The following is a 23,133-nucleotide window of genomic DNA, read 5'->3' as shown; positions in this document are numbered from 1 at the left end:
CTCTCCCCAAAAACCTCACTTCATCATAAGTAAAAACGCATCAAGTTAACATTTTATTTCAAAACTTGGTTTTCCGTCCGACTGTACCATTTTGTTGTGTGTATGGAGCTCATGAATGATACAAACTGAATGGAAATAGTGACATCCATATATTTCCATCCTCAGCTTTGATACATTTAATTGAATTTCTCAATTGCATTTGAAAGCTGCATCTTTCGCGTAATAAATGTACCTAACAAAATGAGAGTTATCATCAATAAAAGTAACCACTTACTTTTTATTACCCAAAGAGGAGTAGAGTGGAAATCACATTGATCATTGTTTAACAAATTCAAAACAAATGAATTTATCTTAATATATGAAAATGGTTGTTTTATGATTTTTGTAAGCATGTAAGGTGTTGTTTGTTTTTTCGAAGCTAAAATTCATAAAATCTGCTGACCACCTCTGCAACCCTCTGCAGCAGAAGAGGTGGACCAAATGATTGCAGCCTGTAATAAGAAGTCTGTTTGTTTTTTACCATCTACAGACTGCTGCAATAAACTGAAATTTAAATAAACTGATTTACAAACTGAAAATAATTCTCAACCCGAAATTTTAATAAATCTAGCCTTAAAACATTGAAAGAATACAAAAAAGAACATGTAAAAAACAAAAATATAAAATTTCTAAAAAAAATCTAAAAAAATATAAAAAAAAAAGCTATCAACTTTTTTTTTTCTAGAAAAAACTAATTTTAAAGAACATAAAAGAAGAAAATTATAAAAAAATTAAGAAAATATTGCAAACAATGTCTAGAAAATTAGTAAATGAATCACACATGTTAAAAAAGATACAACCAAAACTGAAAATATTATTAAAAAACGATAAAAAAATTAAAAAAAATCAAGTTATAAGAAATTGTGGAAACTATAAAAAAAATTGTATCAATCCGTTAATCAAAGTTAAAAAAAATCAAAGTTATACCTAATTTCTAAAAAAAACCATTTGGAAAAAATGAAAGATGAAGAGACAAGTCAAGTGTTGCGCCGTGCAGAACATGCACATATGTTTTGTACTCTGAAGTTTCCAAAAAACAAACAGCTGCGAGAGGGAAAGTGCTACGCGTGTACTGCACCGTGCAACAAAAAATGATCTGAAGATGTTTTTTCTGAAAAAAAAACAAAGAGCCTAAGTCTTAAAATTTTTCACTTATGAATGTTGCAATTTCACGACCAAAATAAACTGACATCAAGTTTTGTGATTTAGTCGTATAATTAAACAATAAATACTAGTTACAATTAGGATCGGAGTAATTAAAATGTCTTTTGGCACAATTTATGAAATTTATTACTAAATGCTAAATAGACTTGAGTAATACATTGGTGCATGTTTCTTGTGTGTACACCTAAGAAGAAAAGAACAATAATTTCAAGCAGATAAAGGTTAAGAGTTTTGTTTAATAAGCGGCTTGTATTTTATAATGATATTTCGTTAGATTATATGAATATTCATACTTTCCAAGTTTTTATAATTATAAATTTATAAGGAACATAATATTTGGTTGTATGCAAAAAAAGCATATTTCTTTTGCCAATTATTTACTCAAAAGTTATAGTGGGGTTGGAAAACATTTCTTCAATTATAATTTGTCAATTATTTTATTATATTATTGCTATAGATAAGATTAAGAGAATTTTATGCGAAAATGATGATCCATTATTACCCTTTGTTCTATTCATCTTTGTTTTTAATACCCCTTAGTATGTTATATGTATAATGTCATCATATATAATATACCGGCAGTTTAAACTAAAACGAAAAATAAAAAAAAGTAAGAATATAAAGATAAATTTCTACCATAATTTTTCTTTTATATTTTATTTTCTATTTTTTTATATATTTGATGGTGATTCTAAGTTTAGATTACAATACTAGATTCAATTCGTCACTTGTAAATTGGAATTTGAATTAATGAAGGTTTCGGAAGGTTTCAAGCCCTAGATATTGGAAGTTATGAATTTATCCACTAGATTTCAATTTTGATTGATTTCATTTGGAATCATAGCTTAAACTTCTTATTTAAGTTACTAGTTCAATCTATTCAACTCCATTATTAATAGATTATGGATTTATGAGATTGTATTTGAGCTCCATTGAAATTCTAGCTCTCATTTGGTTTAAATTGGCTTGCAACCCACTGAAACATGAATTCACATCTTAAATATAACTTGCATCATCAATTAGGATTATGTTTGATGGTATTTAATCATCATTTGAAGCTTAAATCATATTTGGAAAGCTAAAGTGAGATTGCGTGGAAGTTAATCAACGTTTTGAAACGTAAATCCATATCCATTTGATCTTCATTTTAGTTTGTAAATTTTTGATCTAATACTTTGTTTAGATGTTTTTTAGTGTTTAAACATGTAATTGAATATTAGATAATCATACTAAGTCATTAGGAGCTGAAGGAAGGAAGTTATGATGGATTTAGACATGTTTTAAAGGCTTAAAATGCCAAAACTTTGAAATTGCATTGTCTGTGAATTCACTTGGTAGAGTGGAAATGCAATGCAAAAATCCACTAATCGAGTAGAAAGCTGAGAAGATTTTGAAAATGTTGTAACTTTCGTTCTATTGATCCGTTTGACCTCAAACCATTTAAAATGTTCTCATGACTTGAGGAATATATGTAGGGGATAAAATTGATGGGTTTTCTAAATTACTTCAATGTATTTGCGGAATTTCACATAACTAACTTATGGGCACATGCAATCCTAGAAATTTCTATGAATTTTCTCATAATAACAACATACTTTGAAACTTCTAAATAACCTAAGCTAAAATCGAAATCACAAAGGTTTAATAAACATGCTATTATCGAAAATAGCAATGTACTTTGAAGAACCTTTCTTGGAATGCTAGCCCCAATAGTGTGGAAGCTTCTAATGAATCACACCCAAACCTTAGGAAAACCCTAGGATCGAAATAAGAGAGATGAGAGAGGGATTTTCGAAAATCCTTATGTTTATGTTGGGTTCTTGGGTCTTATGGAGGTTCCTATTTATAGTTTCCTACAACCCTGATTTAAATTCAAAATATTAATAAAATATTCCTAATCCTTATAAATTTCCTTATCAACCAAGAGAGCTTTTAGAACCCTTCCAAGAGGGCTCTAAAACCATCCTCTCCTAGGGAGGTTATAGAATGCTTTATTGTTCAACTTTTGAACAATTGCACTTTAACCTTTAGACCTATTAATTAATTCTAATTAATCCATACAATTAATTAAATTAACCCTGATTAACTCTTAGTTAATTACTTATATTTTTAATTAATATAGTAATCCAATAATATATTAACAAATTATTTATCTCTTATTATCAATCCAGACTATTTCCTGGTTATGAGGGCAACCAAAAAAAGATTTTACTATTATTCAATCAATTATACCAATTCAATGAAGATCTTAAACACTCCAATCCAACAAAAATTATATTTCAAATGCTAATTGACATTAAGAGCTTCATTACTCATTAAGTACTTCGTTAAACTTTGATGTATATCTGACCATTAGTCATTCAAACACTACTATAAATGAAGTCGTGCATCTACCACAAATTGAGGTAAGTTATTGAAACATTCCTCGTATCTGGCTATTTGAATTAATAGTTTAGTATCTAACTTTATAAACATTCTTTTAATAAAAGATAAATATTGAAGAAAACGCTTTGTGGTATATAGGTCCCAAACGGATAAATCTTTAACATTTTAAAATTCGTCAATGCATAAGAGTGTGAAATAAAAGTAATGAAAATACAATATGTAGCCATTCATGAATGGTCATTATAAATATCCTTAGTTGATCATTCTTGTAGGTTTTGCAACGAACTAAAACTATGTAAGGATGAAAAATATTGATGATATGGACATAATTATTAATTTTTGTTAAATCATATAGATAATTTATACGATTCATTATAGATTTATGTGACGTTGTCTTGTAAGTTTCTTTATATTAATTAGATCGATTTTTTTATAAGCAAAGCACAACATAGCATTATGATATAAGTTATATGTAAACAATTAGATAAATATTATTTCGCATGTAAGAGATAATAATAAAATTAAATATTTGTGCATGAGTATGCTCTCAATGTATTGTAACTTAGTTTTAGTCATATTTAATGTAACCAATAGACAAAAAAATATCATTTTATCTAATTTATTAAAAAACGATAATAACCAAGTAAACCGATAATATCCAGGAAGGAAGAGTTGATCATTTTATAAAAATTGTTTATAAAAAAAAATAGCCAAGGCTCGACATTTATTTATTTTATATCTTTATTTTGTAGAAAATTGACAACATTACAAAAAGAAATATCCAATATCCAAATTCCAAACCCTTTTGGCTTTTTGGAAGCAATAATTTTATTACTCTTTTGACGGAGCACCGTAACGATTGAGGGGAAGAGTATGGCGAGTGGAGACACTCGTCCGTCAACGCCAACCTCCAAATATGACAATTGCAATTTGGAAGTTCTTCTTCTTCCACAATACTCAACAACAGTCGTTTATTCCCTTTCTCTCTCACACAGTTTCACCCAAAAACGCACTCTGGCGTCTACATTGAAATCATCTGCTCCTACTTGTGTGATTAGTTGCAGAGTAAGGATTTAGGTTCTTCTGATGGAGGAACGAAAAAAGGAGAAGAAGATGACTAGTAGTTCAGGGAGACAACTGAAGGCTATGCTTCGGAAGAATTGGCTTCTCAAAATTCGTCATCCTTATATCACACTTGCCGAGGTTATTCCGATTGATCATCTCTCACTATGCGTTTTGGCGAATTTAAGTACTTTAAATTTACTATTTCATATGAGTTTTGAGTTTCTACGCTATTTAGAAGAGCGATTATGCGTTGGGTTCTTTCAGTTGAATATCTGTTCTGGAATTCTTCTGATCATTTCTGTCTTTAATCTACATTCTTTTGGAAGAATCAGTTTCCTTGTTTTCCTTTGCGCCTAATGTTTTCACCAAACCAGAAGTTGATATGTTTCTAAATTTGGTTCATATGCGTACACATAGTATTGAAATTCACATTAGCATATAGTTCATTGTAATATCAGTTTCGTGATCATCAAACGCACCACAATTACTTTATTTCATAAAAAAATATGTTGGTTATCACAGCATTCTCCTCAGTTATTCCCCATCTCTTCAAAAAGGCAAAAAAATGACTTTGCTGGTAAGATTGGTGGTTTCCATGTAATCTACCTACCGTCTGCAGAAAGGCTACCTGATTCTCCTTGTCTCCTTGATAGGTTTTAGATATGTTGCGCAATTAAGATTCATTTTTTAAGTAGAAGTAATCATTATAATACCTATATAACAGCAAAATGGTACTTAAAAACTTTTAGATTTTTGGGAACCATGAAAGTATTTTCTTTTCCAACATTTCATGGATATCTAACTTCTAAGTTGTTTTGAAACAATTGGGTAGTAAACATATGAGAAATTTACTCTGGATAGAAAATTTAAGAAGCTAATAGTAGAGTGAACTGTTGTAATGTTTTTATTTGTAGCTTTAGTCATGGTGGGGGTTCATCTGTAATATAGGTAGAACTTAGAACTTGAAGAATGACAATTTTTTTTCCTATTCTATGGCCAGATTCTACTTCCTTTGGTGGTGATGCTGATGCTAATAGCCGTAAGGACACAAGTTGATACAACAATCCATCCTGCTCAATCGTATGTCTTAACAGTCTTCATCTCATATTTATGGTTTATCAATCAATTTCTGTTTCATTCCAAAGTACAAATTCAAATTAGATATTTCTAAGTGTGGTTAAATATGGCTTCTCATAAGGACACCAAAGAACCACTAGGCACAAATTCTGTTAGTTCTTTTAATTGCCACTACTAGTTGGAAAAATATTCTTTTCCTACATACTGTTTCTAATTATATAAGGTTACGCATATACATAGCTGATGTGAGGTTAAGTCCGTATATATATCTTCATCTTCGGATCTTCCTTCACATTTTTTGAACATCCAACTTCCAAGGATAGTTAATGAAGGTGATAGGAAAATGTACAAGTGAAATAAAATTAACATGATCAATATGAGGCCATTATCTGGTTCTTTGTGATGCGAAGCTGTTTTGCAACATCTTTGTAGGTACATTCAGAAAGATACATTTGTGGAAGTTGGGAAGAGCAGTATATCCCCAACTTTTGATCAAGTTTTGGAATCATTGTTGGCTAATGGTGAATATCTGGCTTTTGCACCTAACACGAGTGATACAAGGATGATGATTAACATTTTGTCATATAAATTTCCCTTAATACAGGTATGATGAACTGATAATTTTGCTTTTGTATTTTGGTATTTACCTTTGTTCACCTCTGCCTGATTTTTTTTAATGATTTAGTTGACTTCATATGCTTTCTAATCACTTGATATTTATATCTTCTAATAATTAATAATCTTCATAGCAGTTAAACCTATTATATAATACATTTGAATGGCAACTGAAATATGTTTTGCCAACCATATTCTGCTCTGTTTGTGGATTGAGGTTTCTTGTCTAGTACACAAGTTTTTGGTTGTGTTTCTTTACTGGTTTGCCCAAAGCCATGTGCTTTGTGGTCTCTTTTTTTATCAGATCGAACAAAACATGGGCTCTATCAACTCTGTCATGAAAATAGTTAAATTTAAGTTCATGTTGGAGATGATCTGGTAGTTTTTAAGTCTAGAATCACTGTTCATAAGTAACTCTACATTTTGTATTCGCAGCTGGTTACCAAAATATATGAAGATGAATTAGAGATCGAGACCTATTTAAAATCAGATCTCTATGCTGCTTGCAGTGAAGTAAAGTGAGTGATATCGTTCTTCTCATCTATTATCTTGTTTGCTTTTGATGGCAGTTTTCAAACATAAAATATTTAATGGAGAAGTTGCTGAAAAGTAGGTATTGTTTACTCTTGATATAGGAACTGTTCGAATCCAAAAATCAGAGGAGCAATAGTGTTTCATGGTCAAGGTCCTTATTTATATGATTATAGCATTCGGCTCAACCACACATGGGCTTTTTCAGGATTTCCAGATATTAAAAGCATCATGGATATAAATGGTCCTTATGTCAATGACTTGGAATTAGGCCTCAATCAGATACCAATTCTGCAGTATGGTTACAGCGGATTTCTAACTGTATGATTTCAGTTTTTAAACTTCATTACTTTCTCTTTAAGTTGTGAATTATACTATTACATGTTAGATGAAGGGTGGAAAAGAAGAAGCTATAACTATCATCTATCTGTTTGTTTTTGGATGTTGTTTCATGAGGTTATTAGTCCTCTTATAGTTTCTCCCCTTTTTTTGCAGCTCCAACAAGTCATGGATTCATTTATTATTTTTTACGCACAACAAAAGGTGGCTAATGTAGCAAGTGAAGATACCATGGACAACAGTAAGTTGCTGTTGTCCAAATATATTGGGCCTAACTCACTCAAGATACCATGGAGTCAATTCACACCAGCAACCATAAGGCTAGCTCCATTTCCAACTCGTGAATATACTGATGATGAGTTCCAGTCCATTATCAAAGATGTCATGGGAGTCCTGTATGTATCTGATATATTATGTTTCTTTTCTTGTGAGCTTGTTGTTTCACTAGTCTCATTTTTGTAGATTCTGACCTACTTGTTAATGCCAGGTACTTATTGGGGTTTCTTTTTCCAATCTCTCGCCTAATCAGCTATTCAGTATTTGAGAAGGTTTGATATTTAATCATGGTCTATGTGTTAGTTGTATTATGCCAACGAATTTCAACTTTAATATATAAATATGTATTATATATGTTTCTTCATCTTACCAGTTATCTTGTTGCTTCAGAATGTTCTAAACTGAGCTTGCTTTGGACTTTAATACCTCAGGAGCAGAAAATAAAGGAAGGGCTCTACATGATGGGACTGAAGGATGAGATATTCCATCTTTCTTGGTTTATTACATATGCTTTGCAGGTGAGTTTCTTTTCAAAAGGAATTACTTTTCTATTATGTAGATATTACTGACTGTTTCTAACAGTTTATGTTTTCTGCAGTTTGCAATTTCATCAGGAATCATTACTGTCTGTACAATGGGCACGTTGTTTAAGTACAGTGATAAGTCATTGGTATTCATGTATTTCTTTGTGTTTGGACTCAGTGCAATAATGCTATCCTTCCTGATCTCTACTTTCTTCACACGAGCAAAATCAGCTGTGGCAGTTGGAACTCTTGCTTTCCTTGGAGCCTTCTTTCCTTACTATACAGTCAATGATGAAGCTGTTTCAATGTAAGTTATCAGGCCAATTTCATGTATTGAACAATAATTGATGCAGAAAGTTCTTTCAGATTGTATGTGTCTCAAAATGGACATTTGTTTACTTGTAGGGTTGTAAAGATATTGGCTTCTTTGCTTTCACCTACAGCATTTGCTTTAGGATCAGTCAATTTTGCTGATTATGAGCGTGCACACGTTGGACTCCGTTGGAGCAACATTTGGAGGGTAAGTTCTTCTATTTCCATTCAATTTCCAACTCTAAAATATCTCTGAATTGATTAGGTTTTTACCCTGTAGGCATCTTCTGGAGTGTGCTTTCTAATCTGTCTCGTAATGATGGTGTTCGATTCTTTATTGTACTTTGCAATTGGCCTCTATCTGGATAAGGTATATTTTCCCTTTTGTCCCTGCTTTCCTTCTTTTGGATCCTAAAATGTGGACCTTTATTGCTTTCTTCCTTCTTTTGGGTCCTAAATATAGATATTGGGCTAGTTTTTAACATTTACTTATCAGGTTCTTCATAAGGAGAATGGAGTGGTGTACCCATGGAACTTCATCTTCCCAAAAGGCTTTTGGAGAAAGAGAAATACAAGCAAACAATATGGTTCCAGTTTAGAAGTTAACAGTGATAATAAAGAGAAGGGCACTTCTTCTCGGTCAACAATGGAAGCGATAAGCTTAGAAATGAAGCAGCAAGAGTTGGACGGAAGGTGGGATATCATAGATATGAATTCCTAAGTATCTAGCTTGCATATACACTGTTCTACATGCTCTTTGTTGGAATAAGATTTCTTACATCCATGTTCTTTGTTGCAGATGCATCCAAATCAGGAATCTGCACAAGGTGTATAATAGCAACAAGGGGAAGTGTTGTGCTGTTGATTCTTTACAGCTTACATTATATGAAAACCAAATACTTGCACTTCTAGGTACAGCTCATCTTACATGATATGATGATATATAGATATCTATGTGTAGATTTACTCCTTAATTTGTTCTGCCAAATTTTTTTATGGGTTGAGAGCAGTGATATTTTTCTTTTATTGAAATCTTTTTTCTTCCTGATATTGGTTTTGCAGGACACAATGGTGCTGGAAAGAGCACAACAATTTCCATGCTTGTTGGCCTTCTTGCTCCTACTTCTGGAGACGCCTTGATTTTTGGAAAAAGTATCTTAACAGACATGGTAAACTTGTTTTCCAGAGTTTTTTTGGTTGTATATTGTCATGTGTGCTAGAAACTCGTCTCTTTTGACGCCTTGAAATGTCATTGTGGGTGAAAAAAACTTGAGTTCGTAAAAGAATTGACAGTGTAGCCTGATTAAACCATGACATGTGAGCAAAATGATGAACAGTAGGCATACAAATACTGTTAATATAATTATATTTATGTTATTAAATTTTCTGTTTTTGCAGGATGACATAAGAAAGAATTTAGGTGTTTGCCCACAATATGACATCCTCTTCCCAGAATTGACGGTAAATTAGCACCTTTTATAGGTTCTAGAGAATTTCTTTTGACATATCACTTTTTGATTCTTGTATCATGCATGGCAGATTGATTCTGTATGTACTTTTAAGTTTTCATCTCATTAATAGAAAAAAAAATCACATCCTTCTGATGAGTATTGTTTTTTATTTTTTTATATCTTAATCAAGATGCTTAAAGCAACATGTTTTCATCTTTTTCTTGATATCGTTACGGATGATAACTTGAATTTGAACTTTACTTATTCAGGTGAAGGAACATTTGGAAATCTTTGCCAATATAAAGGGAGTAAGCGAGGAATCTTTGGAGAGCAGTGTGACTGAAATGGTTGATGAGGTTAGTTCCTGAACTATACTAACATTGTTTTTCTTTATCTATTTTTTGTTTTTAAAATCTTCTTTGGCTACAGGTGGGATTGGCAGATAAACTTAATACTTCTGTAAGTTCTCTTTCTGGAGGCATGAAAAGGAAGTTGTCCCTTGGCATAGCATTGATTGGAGACAGCAAGGTAAATTTGTAGATAAAGGGCGAGGTCTATTTTGGAAAGCAATCGCATATTTATTATTCTCTCTCTCTCTCTCTCTCTCTCTCTCTCTTTTTTTCCTTAGGTTGTTATTCTTGATGAACCAACTAGTGGAATGGATCCATATTCAATGCGGTTGACATGGCAGCTTATCAAAAAAATAAAGAAAGGCAGGATTATACTATTAACAACACACTCAATGGATGAAGCAGATGTACTTGGTGACCGAATAGCTATTATGGCTAATGGTTCTTTGAAATGCTGCGGAAGGTTCTATTCTATCACCTTTCCATGTTTTGTGCAAACATCTATAGACTTGTGAAGGTGTTTACATCATAATTACAATTTAAATGCTCTTTTTTTACCAGTTCCCTCTTCTTGAAGCACCAGTATGGGGTTGGCTATACTCTTACTTTGGTGAAGGTGTGTTCTCTTTACTTCTCAACTTTCTTTGAATTTCCTAATTGTGGTTTCTTTTCAACTTTTAAATGCATCCACTTCCACTTTGTGTATCTTCTTTTCAGACTTCACCTGGGGCTTCCACAGCTGCTGATATTGTCTACAGACATATTCCATCAGCAACATGCGTGAGCGAAGTAATTTCTCAAATTTTACTTAAATTTTACAGCATGAGCCTGTATGGTTGCTTATTTGGACTCTTTTGATCTGTTGCTTCAGGTTGGCACTGAGGTATCCTTCAAGCTTCCTCTAGTAACCTCTGCTTCATTCGAACACATGTTTAGAGAAATTGAAAGCTGCATATCAAAAAGCTCGGAGCATGAAAACCAAACAGATTTTGGTATCGAGAGTTATGGAATATCCGTAACAACCTTAGAGGAGGTTTTCTTGAGAGTTGCAGGATGTGACATCATCAGCGAAGAAGAGGAGTCCCTTGAGGGAAACACTGTAGTTATGCCTGATTCCATTCCATCTCAAACCTGTGATGATTATGTGGAAGTTGAAGATAAAAGATCACATTCCAAATTTTTTGGCAATTATATAATGATCTTAGGGCTAATGCTCTCTGGAGTTGGGAGAGCCTGTACTCTTTTCATCACTGCAGCCTTGAGTTTTTTAAAGCTTGTTACTGTGCCATGCTGTTACCCTTCTGCCATTACAAGATCAACATTCTGGAAACATTCCAAAGCATTGCTCATAAAGAGAAGGATATCTGCTCGAAGAGACCGAAAGACAATTGTTTTCCAGCTCTTAATCCCTGCTATCTTCTTGTTTATTGGTCTTCTCCTCCTTGAACTAAAGCCACACCCTGATCAACCCTCCATAACCTTCACAACTTCCAACTTTAATCCACTACTTAGCGGTGAAGGTGGTGGTGGTCCTATTCCTTTTGATCTATCATTGCCTATTGCTAAACAGGTTTCATACTATATAGAAGGGGGTTGGATTCAAAAGTTTAAAGAAAGCACATACACGTTTCCTGATCCTAGTAAGGTATTGCAAGATGCTATTGAGGCAGCAGGGCCGACTTTGGGGCCAAAACTGCTTTCCATGAGTGAATACTTGATGTCCAGCTTCAATGAATCTTATGAGTCAAGATATGGGGCCATTGTGATGGATCCTCAGAATGATGATGGTAGTATAGGGTATTCGGTTCTTCACAACAGCACTTGTCAGCATGCTGCTCCAACCTTTATCAATTTAATGAATGCTGCAATTCTTAGGCTTGCCACACACAATGAGAATATGACCATACAAACACGTAATCATCCACTTCCAATGACAGAAAGTCAACGCCTGCAACGTCAAGTATATATATACTTCCAATTATTCTTCTATTTATTCTCATATTTTATAATTTTGTCGAGAATAACATGCAATCAAAATATTGACGCCTTTATATGTATTGTGTATTTAAATAGTGATTTGTATGATCTTGTAGGACCTGGATGCATTCTCTGCAGCTATTGTTGTGAGTATTGCCTTCTCTTTCATTCCTGCTTCGTTTGCTGTCGCTATTGTGAAGGTATGCCACTCTCCAGTTGTCTTTTTCACCTTTTTCCTCTTTTATTGCTTGAAAGGATGGTTGATCTTTTATTACTGATTTAAATTAGCCAAATGAGCCATAAAGTCGTGCCCTTTTGAACTTGTTTGGAATTTCTTTTGTATAACAGAAAACATAATAACCTAGTTACATATAGAGATTTGTGAAACAACATAATTGACCCAATTATTCTAACGTCCTTCAATTAATCCAAAAATAAACATTTTCTGCAGTACGCAAGCATTTCTTGATCAAATATTTATAACTTAGTGGTCATTTTGGGTCAACGGGAATTTTTCTTGTATTTTAACATAATGCATCTTATGCAGGAGCGTGAAGTAAAAGCAAAACACCAACAACTGATTAGTGGGGTAAGCTTGTTTGTTTTCTTTACTCTTTTCTTTTGTTAACACAGCAATGTATAACCAATATTGTCATTACTAACACCCAGGTATCTATATTGTCATATTGGGTGTCAACATATATATGGGACTTCATAAGCTTCTTAGTCCCTTCCTCATTTGCAATGATTCTCTTTTACATCTTTGGTAAGTCTCTAAACTCACATTTTACATACATTTTTCAAGGTATATTGTAAGTATTCACATCAGTAGTATCTGTACATAGAATCTTATTTTTGAAGAACTATGTTTAACAACTGTCTTCATTGTAATGTCAACATTATTGCACGCATGCATCTTCTTCTCTTGATATCTCAACATTGTTCTGTCTTTGTAGGCTTAGAACAGTTTATTGGAAGTGGTGCTGTATTCCCTACAGTCCTCATTCTGTTGGAATATGGTTTTGCAACTGCATCTTCAACATATTGCCTAACCTTTTTCTTTTCAGAACACAGTATGGCACAGGTAGCCTTATTTAAAATCTTTGCATGATGACATTGTAAAACAAAAAAATGTTACATGTTTTCCTTGATCCTGATTTTTTTTATATATATTCAGAATGTGGTACTCTTGGTCCATTTTTTCACGGGGATTGTTCTTATGGTAATATCATTCATTATGGGATTGATACCAGCAACTCAAGACATGAATTCTGTTCTCAAGGTTGGAATTCATAGTAATTTGTGAATATAGATCTGCATTTTCATTAGTGAAATTGGGTTTTCTGATATTTTAAACATATTGGACCAGAATTTCTTCAGATTATCTCCAGGATTTTGCTTTGCTGATGGACTAGCTTCATTAGCTCTGTTACGCCAAGGAATGAAAATCGGGTCAAGTGAGGGATATTTTGGGTGGAATGTCACCGGTGGATCTATTTGTTATCTGGCTGCTGAGGTGTGTTTCTGATTATTCAACTGTTTTCCTTTCTTTTCTTCATTTTAATTGAATCTATGAAACCTTAATGTTTGATCAAGGAAAATTGAATGTTTATTTGGGATAGATAGATTGAAATCAACTTAAACATATTTTTCTTTCTTTTTGACAGGGTGTCATTTATTTCCTTCTAACACTTGGGCTTGAATATTTCCCTCCCCACGAATTCAATGTATTTGGCATAAAGGACTTGATAAGAAGTTTCAGAAGAAGCAGTCGCAGTGATGAATTTTCTGAACCCCTTCTGAGATCTTCCACAGAAAGTGCAGCTATTGATGTTGAAGAAGATATAGATGTCCAAACCGAAAGAAATAGGGTTCTTTCAGGTTCCATTGATAAAGCTATCATCTACCTGCGTAACCTGCGCAAGGTACTTTTACTTGTATCATTTTATCCTACTCACAAATTAGCTCTCATTTCTTATCCTGTAATTGCTGATGTGTCATGTGTGTTGTGTATTAGGTATTCCCTGGAGGGAGGAATCAGGGTAAGAAAGTTGCAGTCAATTCATTGACTTTCTCAGTTCAAGAAGGTGAATGTTTTGGTTTTTTGGGGACAAATGGAGCTGGGAAGACCACTACTTTGTCTATGCTATCAGGTATAATTTGTCTCTTTTGAGGGGTATTTTGGGTAAGGTCAACCTCTTTGTTATATTGTTATAAAAATCATTTTCAGGAGAATTATATCCAAGTGATGGAACTGCATTTATTTTTGGTCAAGATATGCGATTAAACCCCAAAGCTGCTCGCCAACTTGTATGCCAATTTCATTTTTCTCTTTGCCTTTTTTATAATTATTTATATACAAATCTTATTTGTAGCTTAGCTTTGTTTGATGAATTTCAGATTGGGTATTGTCCACAATTTGATGCACTTTTAGAATTTCTGACTGTCCAAGAACACCTTGAGCTCTATGCAAGAATCAAAGGTGTCCCAGACTACATGCTTGAAAATGTATGTCTTATTATGTATATATGTATTAAAATGATCTTAATTTATGGTTAACTTAACTTAATACAAATCTGGCAGGTTGTGATGGATAAGTTATTAGAGTTTGACTTGTTAAGGCATGCTTCGAAACAATCATTCACCCTAAGTGGGGGTAACAAACGCAAGTTATCTGTTGCAATTGCAATGATTGGAGATCCTCCTATTGTGTTCTTAGATGAGCCATCTACAGGTAATAATCCTACTTTATCATTTTCACCCCTGGCTTAATGGATTTTCTTTTCTTTTCTGATTTATCTGTACTTACTGTACGAATGATGGGTTCCTTTCAGGAATGGATCCTATAGCAAAACGGTTTATGTGGGAAGTTATATCTCGTCTATCAACCAGAAGCGGAAAAACAGCAGTTATTCTAACCACTCACAGCATGAATGAAGCTCAAGCACTCTGCACAAGAATTGGAATAATGGTACTATGGTGACAATCTTTTATTTAATCACCAATCCATTAACTGACCGAATTCATTGCCATGTAAATTAAGGTTGGAGGAAAGCTAAGGTGTATTGGCAGTCCACAGCATCTAAAAACACGATTTGGAAACCATCTGGAACTCGAGGTAATTCATGATTTTTATTTATTTTGTATATAAATATAAATTTAAAGTATTGACATTGCATGTGATGTATGTACATCTGTTGTAGGTGAAGCCAACTGAAGTAAAGTCGGGGGACTTGGAAAATCTTTGTCAAATGATTCAAGAGAGGCTGTTTGACGTTCCTTTACATCCGAGGGGCATATTTGGTGATCTTGAAGTCTGTATTAGAGGAGATGACTCCATAACATCAGAAGATGCTTCAGCGACTGAGATTAGTTTGTCAAAAGAGATGATAATCTTGATTGGACGGTGGCTTGGAAATGAAGAGAGGATAAGAAGTCTTACAGATAACATTGTCGGCTCTGGTGCTGCTTTCAACCAACAGTTACCCGAGCAATTAGCCCGTGATGGTAATCAATCAGTCAATCATATGATCGATCATTAGTAATTGAAATTTTATGGTTTCATAAAATCATAAATTAATTAGTTGAAATTATTTCTTCACACAGGTGGTCTCCCGCTACCAATATTCTCGGAATGGTGGTTAGCAAAAGAGAAGTTCTCAATGATAGATTCCTTTGTTTTAGCTTCATTTCCTGGTGCTACATCTCAGGGTTCCAATGGATTGAGTGTTAAATATCAGGTACCCTTGCCTTGCCTCTTGTTTTTTCTTCCATTAATATCTACACAAAATGGTTTTTTTCATATAAATATTTAATTTTTTATTTTATTTTCTAGTTGCCACGTGGACAAGACTTCTCACTTGCAGATGTTTTTGGTCTGATAGAGCGAAATAGGTCAAATGACAAATCATACTCTTTTCTATTTCTTTCTTGTATCTTATGATTTTATCTAAATATATATAATTAAATGCAGAAACCGACTAGGGATTGCAGAGTATAGCATCAGCCAATCAACACTTGAAACCATTTTCAGTCATTTTGCAGCAGCCAATTCTTGACGATGAACTCATCTTTTTTCACCCGATTAAGATAGCGACTTATTAGTTGATAATAGCATACTTGGACATAAAATGTAAGTAAATCATATTCATGCTTGGGTTGGGATCGTCATATTATAATTTCCTTGGAAAATACAGTCTGGCTGTTTGTCAAGTGAATCCTTTCTTTACATTACATTATATATATATATATATATATATATATATATATATATATATATATATATATGTGATTATAATTTATAAGCATGTTTGACGTCAAACAACTTTAAGAAACAAGAAATATGGAAAAACAACTCTAATCTATCTATAAAGGAAATGAACTCACCCAGTTTAAAGAAAAAGGGAACACTTAGTTACCTTCACCATTTCAAGGGCAAAATTATAATTTACCTATTTAACTTCTGTTACAGTCTGAGAATTCTCTTTCTCTCTCCTCTCTTCTTACATTACAACATGATATTAGATTTGGAATCGATCCTTCCTTTCAATTGAATTCTTCTTTCTTTCAATCGAATTCATTCCTTTCACTTTAAACCACAAAGATCAAAGATCTATAAAGGAAATATTATTTTCACCAAAATAGAGACAACTCTATATTCATATTCATGATTATTACATGGCTAGCTGGAACCTCTACTCTAATACACATAGGAAAATACAAAAATCTACTGAAATACAAATCTAAAAGATAAAGATTTGATACAAGACTCAAATAATTTAAAAATTCTGTAAATCTGTCACTCTCTTCTTAGTTGCTCTCATCTTCTGCACCTACAAATTGATGTTTAAAAGGCCGCAGCTTTGCATCTTCTCCCAAAATAATTAATTTACTATTTTTTAATTTTTACTTCAATCACATACACATTATGCATATGTGATCACATTTATTTATTAAAAGCAGGTAGTTTACTAAAATCACCCTTACACCAGCTTTTGAGGCAAGGTAAATCTTTTGTTGAAACTGATATTAATCAATAGCTTCTCAAAATGTGATATAACAGGTAAGACCAACACTATTTATGAAACGGGTGATCAATAAAACAGGCTCAAAAAGAAAACTGTCACTTGGATCTTTTAAATATTAAAATATAACCCAACTTGGGTTCAATACAAAGGCTTGGTCTTTCTTTTTATTTCCCTTTATTTTAGTTTTTTCTTCACGACCGAATAGGTAAAAAAAATCACCAATGGCTATAGTCTTACATCATTAATGTGGCTTTATAGAGCGAGCATATATGACAATTCCTAGTAAATAATACAATATTATTTTGTATTATTGTATTAATTCATTAAATATGTTTGTTACTTTATTTTATAAACATATTTATATATTGTAACTTATAGTATGTTTATAAAATAATATAAATAATAACAGTTTTTGATTAACTTATAAATTCTTCAACATAAATACGTTGTCATCTCTTGCGGATCCTCTTTTATTATTGATGTATGATTTGGGAAATTGATAATTAAGTGTCTTCCTATGTGAATTCTGAGTTTATATTTTGGTTTGGTAAACATTTTGTGGATATATGGTCTTATTGAGGAATGGTTAATCATATTGGATCTAATCATCAATTTATCAGAATATTACTTTGCGTTGTTAAGGTTCATGGCCTTAAATTCAAAATGGTCTAGTTGATAGACTATATTCACCCCTTGTATGACATGTTTGAAAATAGTGTTTAAACAAGTTCTAAATTCAACATTTACTTCAACAAATTGTGCAGAATAGTCCCAAAGTTCATTTAATCTTCACAACAAACTTCCAAATTATTTAAAAACGAAATACAATATACAATTAGTTCACATCAAATACATACAATATTTATGTCCAGTATTGCGGGCCTTCTAGTGCTATTGCTATTACCGTTGTTCCCCTTCCTCAGCTCACCTTAATTATCTACTCTTAAGACATGTCACCTGAGTTGCAAGTCCAAAGCAGCGTCGGGCTGGAAAATCAAATGAGTTATTAAGTGGTTAGAGATTATATATAAATACATCAATATAAGCTACTTAAAAAACCCCTTCCTTAACTCACCTAAATTATCTACTATTAAATCATCGTATTTGACGACTATTAGAGAAGGTCGTTAGAGGTGGAGGGCGACGACTACAGGTTGTGGTCAGCAATAGAGTTTTAACCTAAAACTCTGATATCATGTAAGATAATAGATTGCTTGATTATAATGAGGATTTAACCTCGTATAACCTAAACCTTAATGAGGTATTAGTCTAACCCTAATCACTAACAACTAACATGGTTTCCAGGGAGACCTTCATAGTGCCATTATTACAAATAGGGGTGAGCAAAAACCGAACCGACTAAAGAAAAACCGATAAAACCGCAATGAGCCGCAAGCGAAAAACCGAAACCGATGCAAAAACCAATGGTGCGGATTTAATTTTTGCAAAAACCGAAGGTCAACGGTGCGGTGCGGTTTTTATCCAAAAAACCGGTCCACCAAAACCGAACCGCACCGCAAGCATGTATAGTAATAAATCAATTAATATATATTATATACATGTTATTTAAAATACTTATAAACGATAATATATATATATATATATATATATATATATATATATATATATATAATATGTTTACTTTGTGTTTGTGTAAGATCATATGGGGTGCAAAAGAAATTTTCTGTTGTTAGCCAAACGTAGTAACCGATATGTGTAATAAGCTTGTAACAAATTAAGTCAAAGTCAATCAACCTTCGATTATTAATTAGTTTGTGAGAGTAGTCACATGTTCTATTTTAAGCCACTTACAATTTTTGATTATGTATTTTTGTTTTGGGTTGGAAATGAATGGTTTTAAAAATGAAAAAAAAGCATCACAATACAAGCTTACATACACATGGTTTTCAGTTCTTACGGTTGTAAAACCGCACCAATAAACATAAAAAACTGCACCAAAGTCTAGACACCGTTTAAAACCGAAACGCACCGATACAAACCGAAACCGTATTTAAAAACCGTAAAACCGAACCATTGCAAAACCGCACCCAATGGTTTTAAGAATTCAAAAACCGCACCATGCGGTTTGCGGTTCAGTTTGACCTTAAAACCGTACCAAACCGCACCATGCTCACCCCATTAACAAGGAGAGATTCAGTCTATTTTAGTTAACATGGACTGCTCATTCAATTGCCAAATGTCATTTTGTGGTTATTTTGAATTAATTTTTATTCCACATGCTATTTTATAGTTTTTCTATTTTATTAAATTCCACATAGTATTTAAATTCAATAATAAATGCATATTAATTTCCTTAATGAACTTTCCTTTCAATTTCAAAATTATTAAATTAAAGCTTCATTAATTTCCTTTATTTATTTATCTAAATTATTTGTTTAAATTTAGAGAAAAAATGACTTTAATTTTAATAATTCAATATTTTTCTCATTTTTCTTATAAATTCAAACTTCATAAATGTTTAGAATTTTATATTTAGTTTTTTCTTTTAAATTAACTCATGTAATACATGAGTCTCATACCTAGTAACTAATAACCCCACCACATGTTCATATATCCATGTAAGTTTTACAATTACCTCCCTTATAATAATTCTGCCCCGAGATGATAAAAAAATCAAGAAACAAGTGAGGTTACTATATTTCTATCTTAATTTTTATTTCTCACCCAATACTTGAACCAAGAAAAGGTGGATCTAGTGCTCCATATTTCCTAATTTGGATAAGTTTTTGTCATATATAAGATTATAGGTAATATGATCACTCACTTCAATATCATTAACCGATACTCTAAGTCCGTATAATATCTTTGATGGTTTGAACCAACATTATTGGCTCCCAAATGATTTCTTTCTTAATCGATCGTTGGTTGCTCAAACTTCTCTTGTTATCACTTCCAAAACAGAAAGATCAGGAACTAACACTCTTTGCTTTTAACCTCTTTTAATCTTATTTATCTTCATCACAAATTACCAATGGGTGGTGTTAGCTCAATTTGCATCCTTGTATGTCCTAGTTGATTGAATACTTAGGTCTTCTCATGTCAAATATTGGTTATATCACTATCAAACCAAAGAATTTGTGTCTCACATTAATCTATACAAGCTTTACCTTAAGTACTATACTCCACCTCTAAATTCAAGACACAAATTCTAAGGGATCCTCACACTAGTCCAAATATATGTAGGGTAAAAACTCATCAATACCAAATATAATATCCAAAATCTTACCGAACATATTTTACTAAGGTACTTTTACATTAAAGGCTCATACTCTTTTGGATACTTTTTTCTAATAGTCTCACGTGTTCCTAGCTGGGACCTAATGCCAAATGACGTGGGATGAATTTGAAGGAACAAAGATAGCCAAAACAAAAGTAGGAAACACAACTTAAACGAACAATCAATGTTCTTAAGGGTAAAATTAATTTCCATATTGAAAAAAAAGTTTTAATTATGAACTCAAGTAATTAAAACACCAACATAATAATAGAAGTCCTAATTGTAAAAGGAAACAATTAACCAATTATGAAATTAAAAACTCTAGGAAACACTCAGAAAACATAGTTTAAAAATTGATACCCGTTGAAAGGTAAAAAATGGGCCAAAAACCCACCGGCCGGATTGGCACTGAAGTCTTATGGTTTCCACTCTAACTCGTATGCATCAGACTACTTTGCACCCTCTAAATCCGTTGCTACGTGTCTTCATCCGATTGTGTAAAGATTTAACCAGACTACTCTAGGAGTTGACTTGACCGGTCCGCCTAACCAAGTCAACCAATCTGAATGAGAAGGTTCGGTCCGTTGATTTTGAAGGCCTTATGCCAAAAGTAAAAGTGGGCCCTAAAATTTCAAATTAGCGACGGATAATGATCCAAACGATGTTGAAATTGTTATCTTTGCTTTTTATTTGAAGAAAACATATCCAAGTATGTAGGTAACTAATGGTGTATAACCTTAACCCATAAACAAAAGCAGACCGACTCAAATAAAGCAACTCCCCGGCTCCGATAAGCAATACCATCCAGTCCAGATTATCCGAATCCGATCTACGAGATCCACACTCATCCAGAGAGCAACCCCAAATAAAACATACCTTGATAATGTTAAAACAATATCTCGAAAATCAAGGAAAAGACTTTATTATCATATTAAAAGGTACTACCCTTATTACCATGAGGTAATATAACTACTCGAGCAACATAAGCAACCAAGGGTCTTCTATACACATTTAAATACCTATATCCGCCTCGACGGAAGTAGGTAACCATAAATCTCATCTCAAAGTAATCTCTACATAGCAATATCAAGCAACCACTACTTTGGATAATAACTTAGGCATCAAAGAGCATTACCGAGGTTCTCTTCGAAAATGATCTTAACATGGTGTCTTTCTATTTTGTAGACGTAACTTCCCACCATTAGCACTTAGAGAAGGATTACTTCTATTCAATCCAGCTACCTGGGAGCCTATGTTGCATCATTGGCGCCATCCGAAACTATCATGCAAGGAAAACAACACATTTCACTACCTATGTCTGATTCACCTTTCAGTTCGATCAATTTGATCCCAACATTCACACCACAAGAAATGACGTCAACAAGTACCAACCATCTAACAAAAAAACCCTCAATCAGTTTCACATACTTCTTCACCACAAGATGTAAATACTAACAGGGGGTCAAATAAGCAATTGCATGCCTAAAAAAGAAAACTAAGGCAGACGAACTCGGTTACTATGGAAACGTCAAGTTGTTCAAGCACAACGGAGCCAAATATGTCCAAACAACCGTCAAAGTCATCCTCCAAACACAATGAAGTAGCCATGCAAGTCATGCTGCCCTCTTAAAACAACATTTAACAGCAGTAACCATGCCGATGCACTCAAGCGTACAATCTTACATACCAACGTCACCACCATTTCCATATGCACAATATCAAGCATTTTTCCTCGACCATCCTCACAACCATATACAACTTTAGGTATATTTGGAAATAAAGTCATACCATAAATCCAATGGAATAAACCAATCATGAATAATGAAACACCCGGAGATAAAACCTTGAATGTCAATCATTTTTGCGTTCTCCAATTATACAACTCACCCCTAATTAGAAGCACTCATGAATACCAATTACCAGTTGGTACAAACTTGCCCAGAATTTTGAAATACGATGGATTTGGGGACCCATATGATCACATTAAACACTATAAGTGAACTCTGGATGCCTAATACATAGATGAGAAGTATTGGTGCATATTCTTCCCGAATACATTGTCTAGACCATCGAGAGTATGGTATAAGAGCCTACATGTGGAAAGCATCTGAGATTTCAAACAATTACGTGAAGAATTTGTAGGATATTTTATGCAGCAGAGAAATCACACAACAGACGCTCAAGCCATCCTAGGTTTCCGAAAACAGGATGAAGAGTCACTACAAGACTACAGAACGGGTGGATAACATAGTTATAACTACATTCACCTACGCGCTACGCCTAAGATTTCTATTTAAAATACTAGTCGGTAAACCACCAAAATCAATAAAGGATATGATAGAGCGAGTCCATAGATTCATGAAGTAAGAGGAAGCAACATTAGAGAAAATGAAAAGTGACCAAAGAGATAGCAATACAATAACAACTCAAAGGAAGCCGAACACCCTATCTCAAAGGCTTTAATCAAGAAACCTAGGCCCGATTCCACATGGTATGTTTCAAAGAGAACTAGAAACCAAGGTATAAACCTTATAATTGAGAAATTTGACAAGAGGTCTTCGCTCTAAACAACTGGATAGCATTGCGCCAATGGAAACGAAGATCATGAACTCAGGGACGAGAGAAATATTTATGTTTAGGTTGGTGGAACGGTTAGAAGAAATTCAAGACTGGGATGGAGATAAAATCACTTTTGACAAGTGAGATTATCATAACAACAATCATTGATGAGACAAGCCTATTGTTATCAAAGGATTCATAGAG

At 33.2% G+C, this 23,133-nt stretch overlaps 1 protein-coding gene across 1 annotated transcript; it reads left to right on the top strand.

The window, feature by feature from the left end:
• Positions 1 to 4,462: 4,462 nt before the first annotated feature.
• Positions 4,463 to 16,317, top strand: ABCA1 (ATP-binding cassette A1). Its single transcript, XM_079074601.1, has 38 exons — positions 4,463 to 4,791; positions 5,654 to 5,733; positions 6,163 to 6,334; positions 6,781 to 6,863; positions 6,981 to 7,197; positions 7,372 to 7,610; positions 7,703 to 7,763; positions 7,923 to 8,009; positions 8,090 to 8,322; positions 8,421 to 8,535; positions 8,608 to 8,697; positions 8,824 to 9,020; positions 9,127 to 9,239; positions 9,390 to 9,496; positions 9,726 to 9,788; positions 10,048 to 10,134; positions 10,208 to 10,306; positions 10,407 to 10,591; positions 10,690 to 10,744; positions 10,846 to 10,917; positions 11,000 to 12,088; positions 12,222 to 12,305; positions 12,653 to 12,694; positions 12,775 to 12,871; positions 13,062 to 13,189; positions 13,283 to 13,387; positions 13,475 to 13,621; positions 13,773 to 14,030; positions 14,123 to 14,258; positions 14,336 to 14,415; positions 14,506 to 14,613; positions 14,689 to 14,839; positions 14,940 to 15,076; positions 15,149 to 15,223; positions 15,309 to 15,612; positions 15,712 to 15,845; positions 15,941 to 15,999; positions 16,079 to 16,317. Exons 1-38 carry the CDS (start codon positions 4,675 to 4,677, stop codon positions 16,161 to 16,163), a joined length of 5,691 nt encoding a protein of 1,896 aa, XP_078930727.1. The 5' UTR covers positions 4,463 to 4,674; the 3' UTR covers positions 16,164 to 16,317.
• The last annotated feature ends 6,816 nt before the right edge of the window (positions 16,318 to 23,133 follow it).

The sequence above is a fragment of the Lactuca virosa genome, chromosome 9, assembly GCF_052849685.1.
Source record: "Lactuca virosa cultivar CGN04683 chromosome 9, Lactuca_virosa_CGN04683_v6, whole genome shotgun sequence".
Classification (NCBI taxonomy): Eukaryota; Viridiplantae; Streptophyta; class Magnoliopsida; order Asterales; family Asteraceae; genus Lactuca; species Lactuca virosa.
This window is presented reverse-complemented; position numbering and strand designations above follow the sequence as displayed.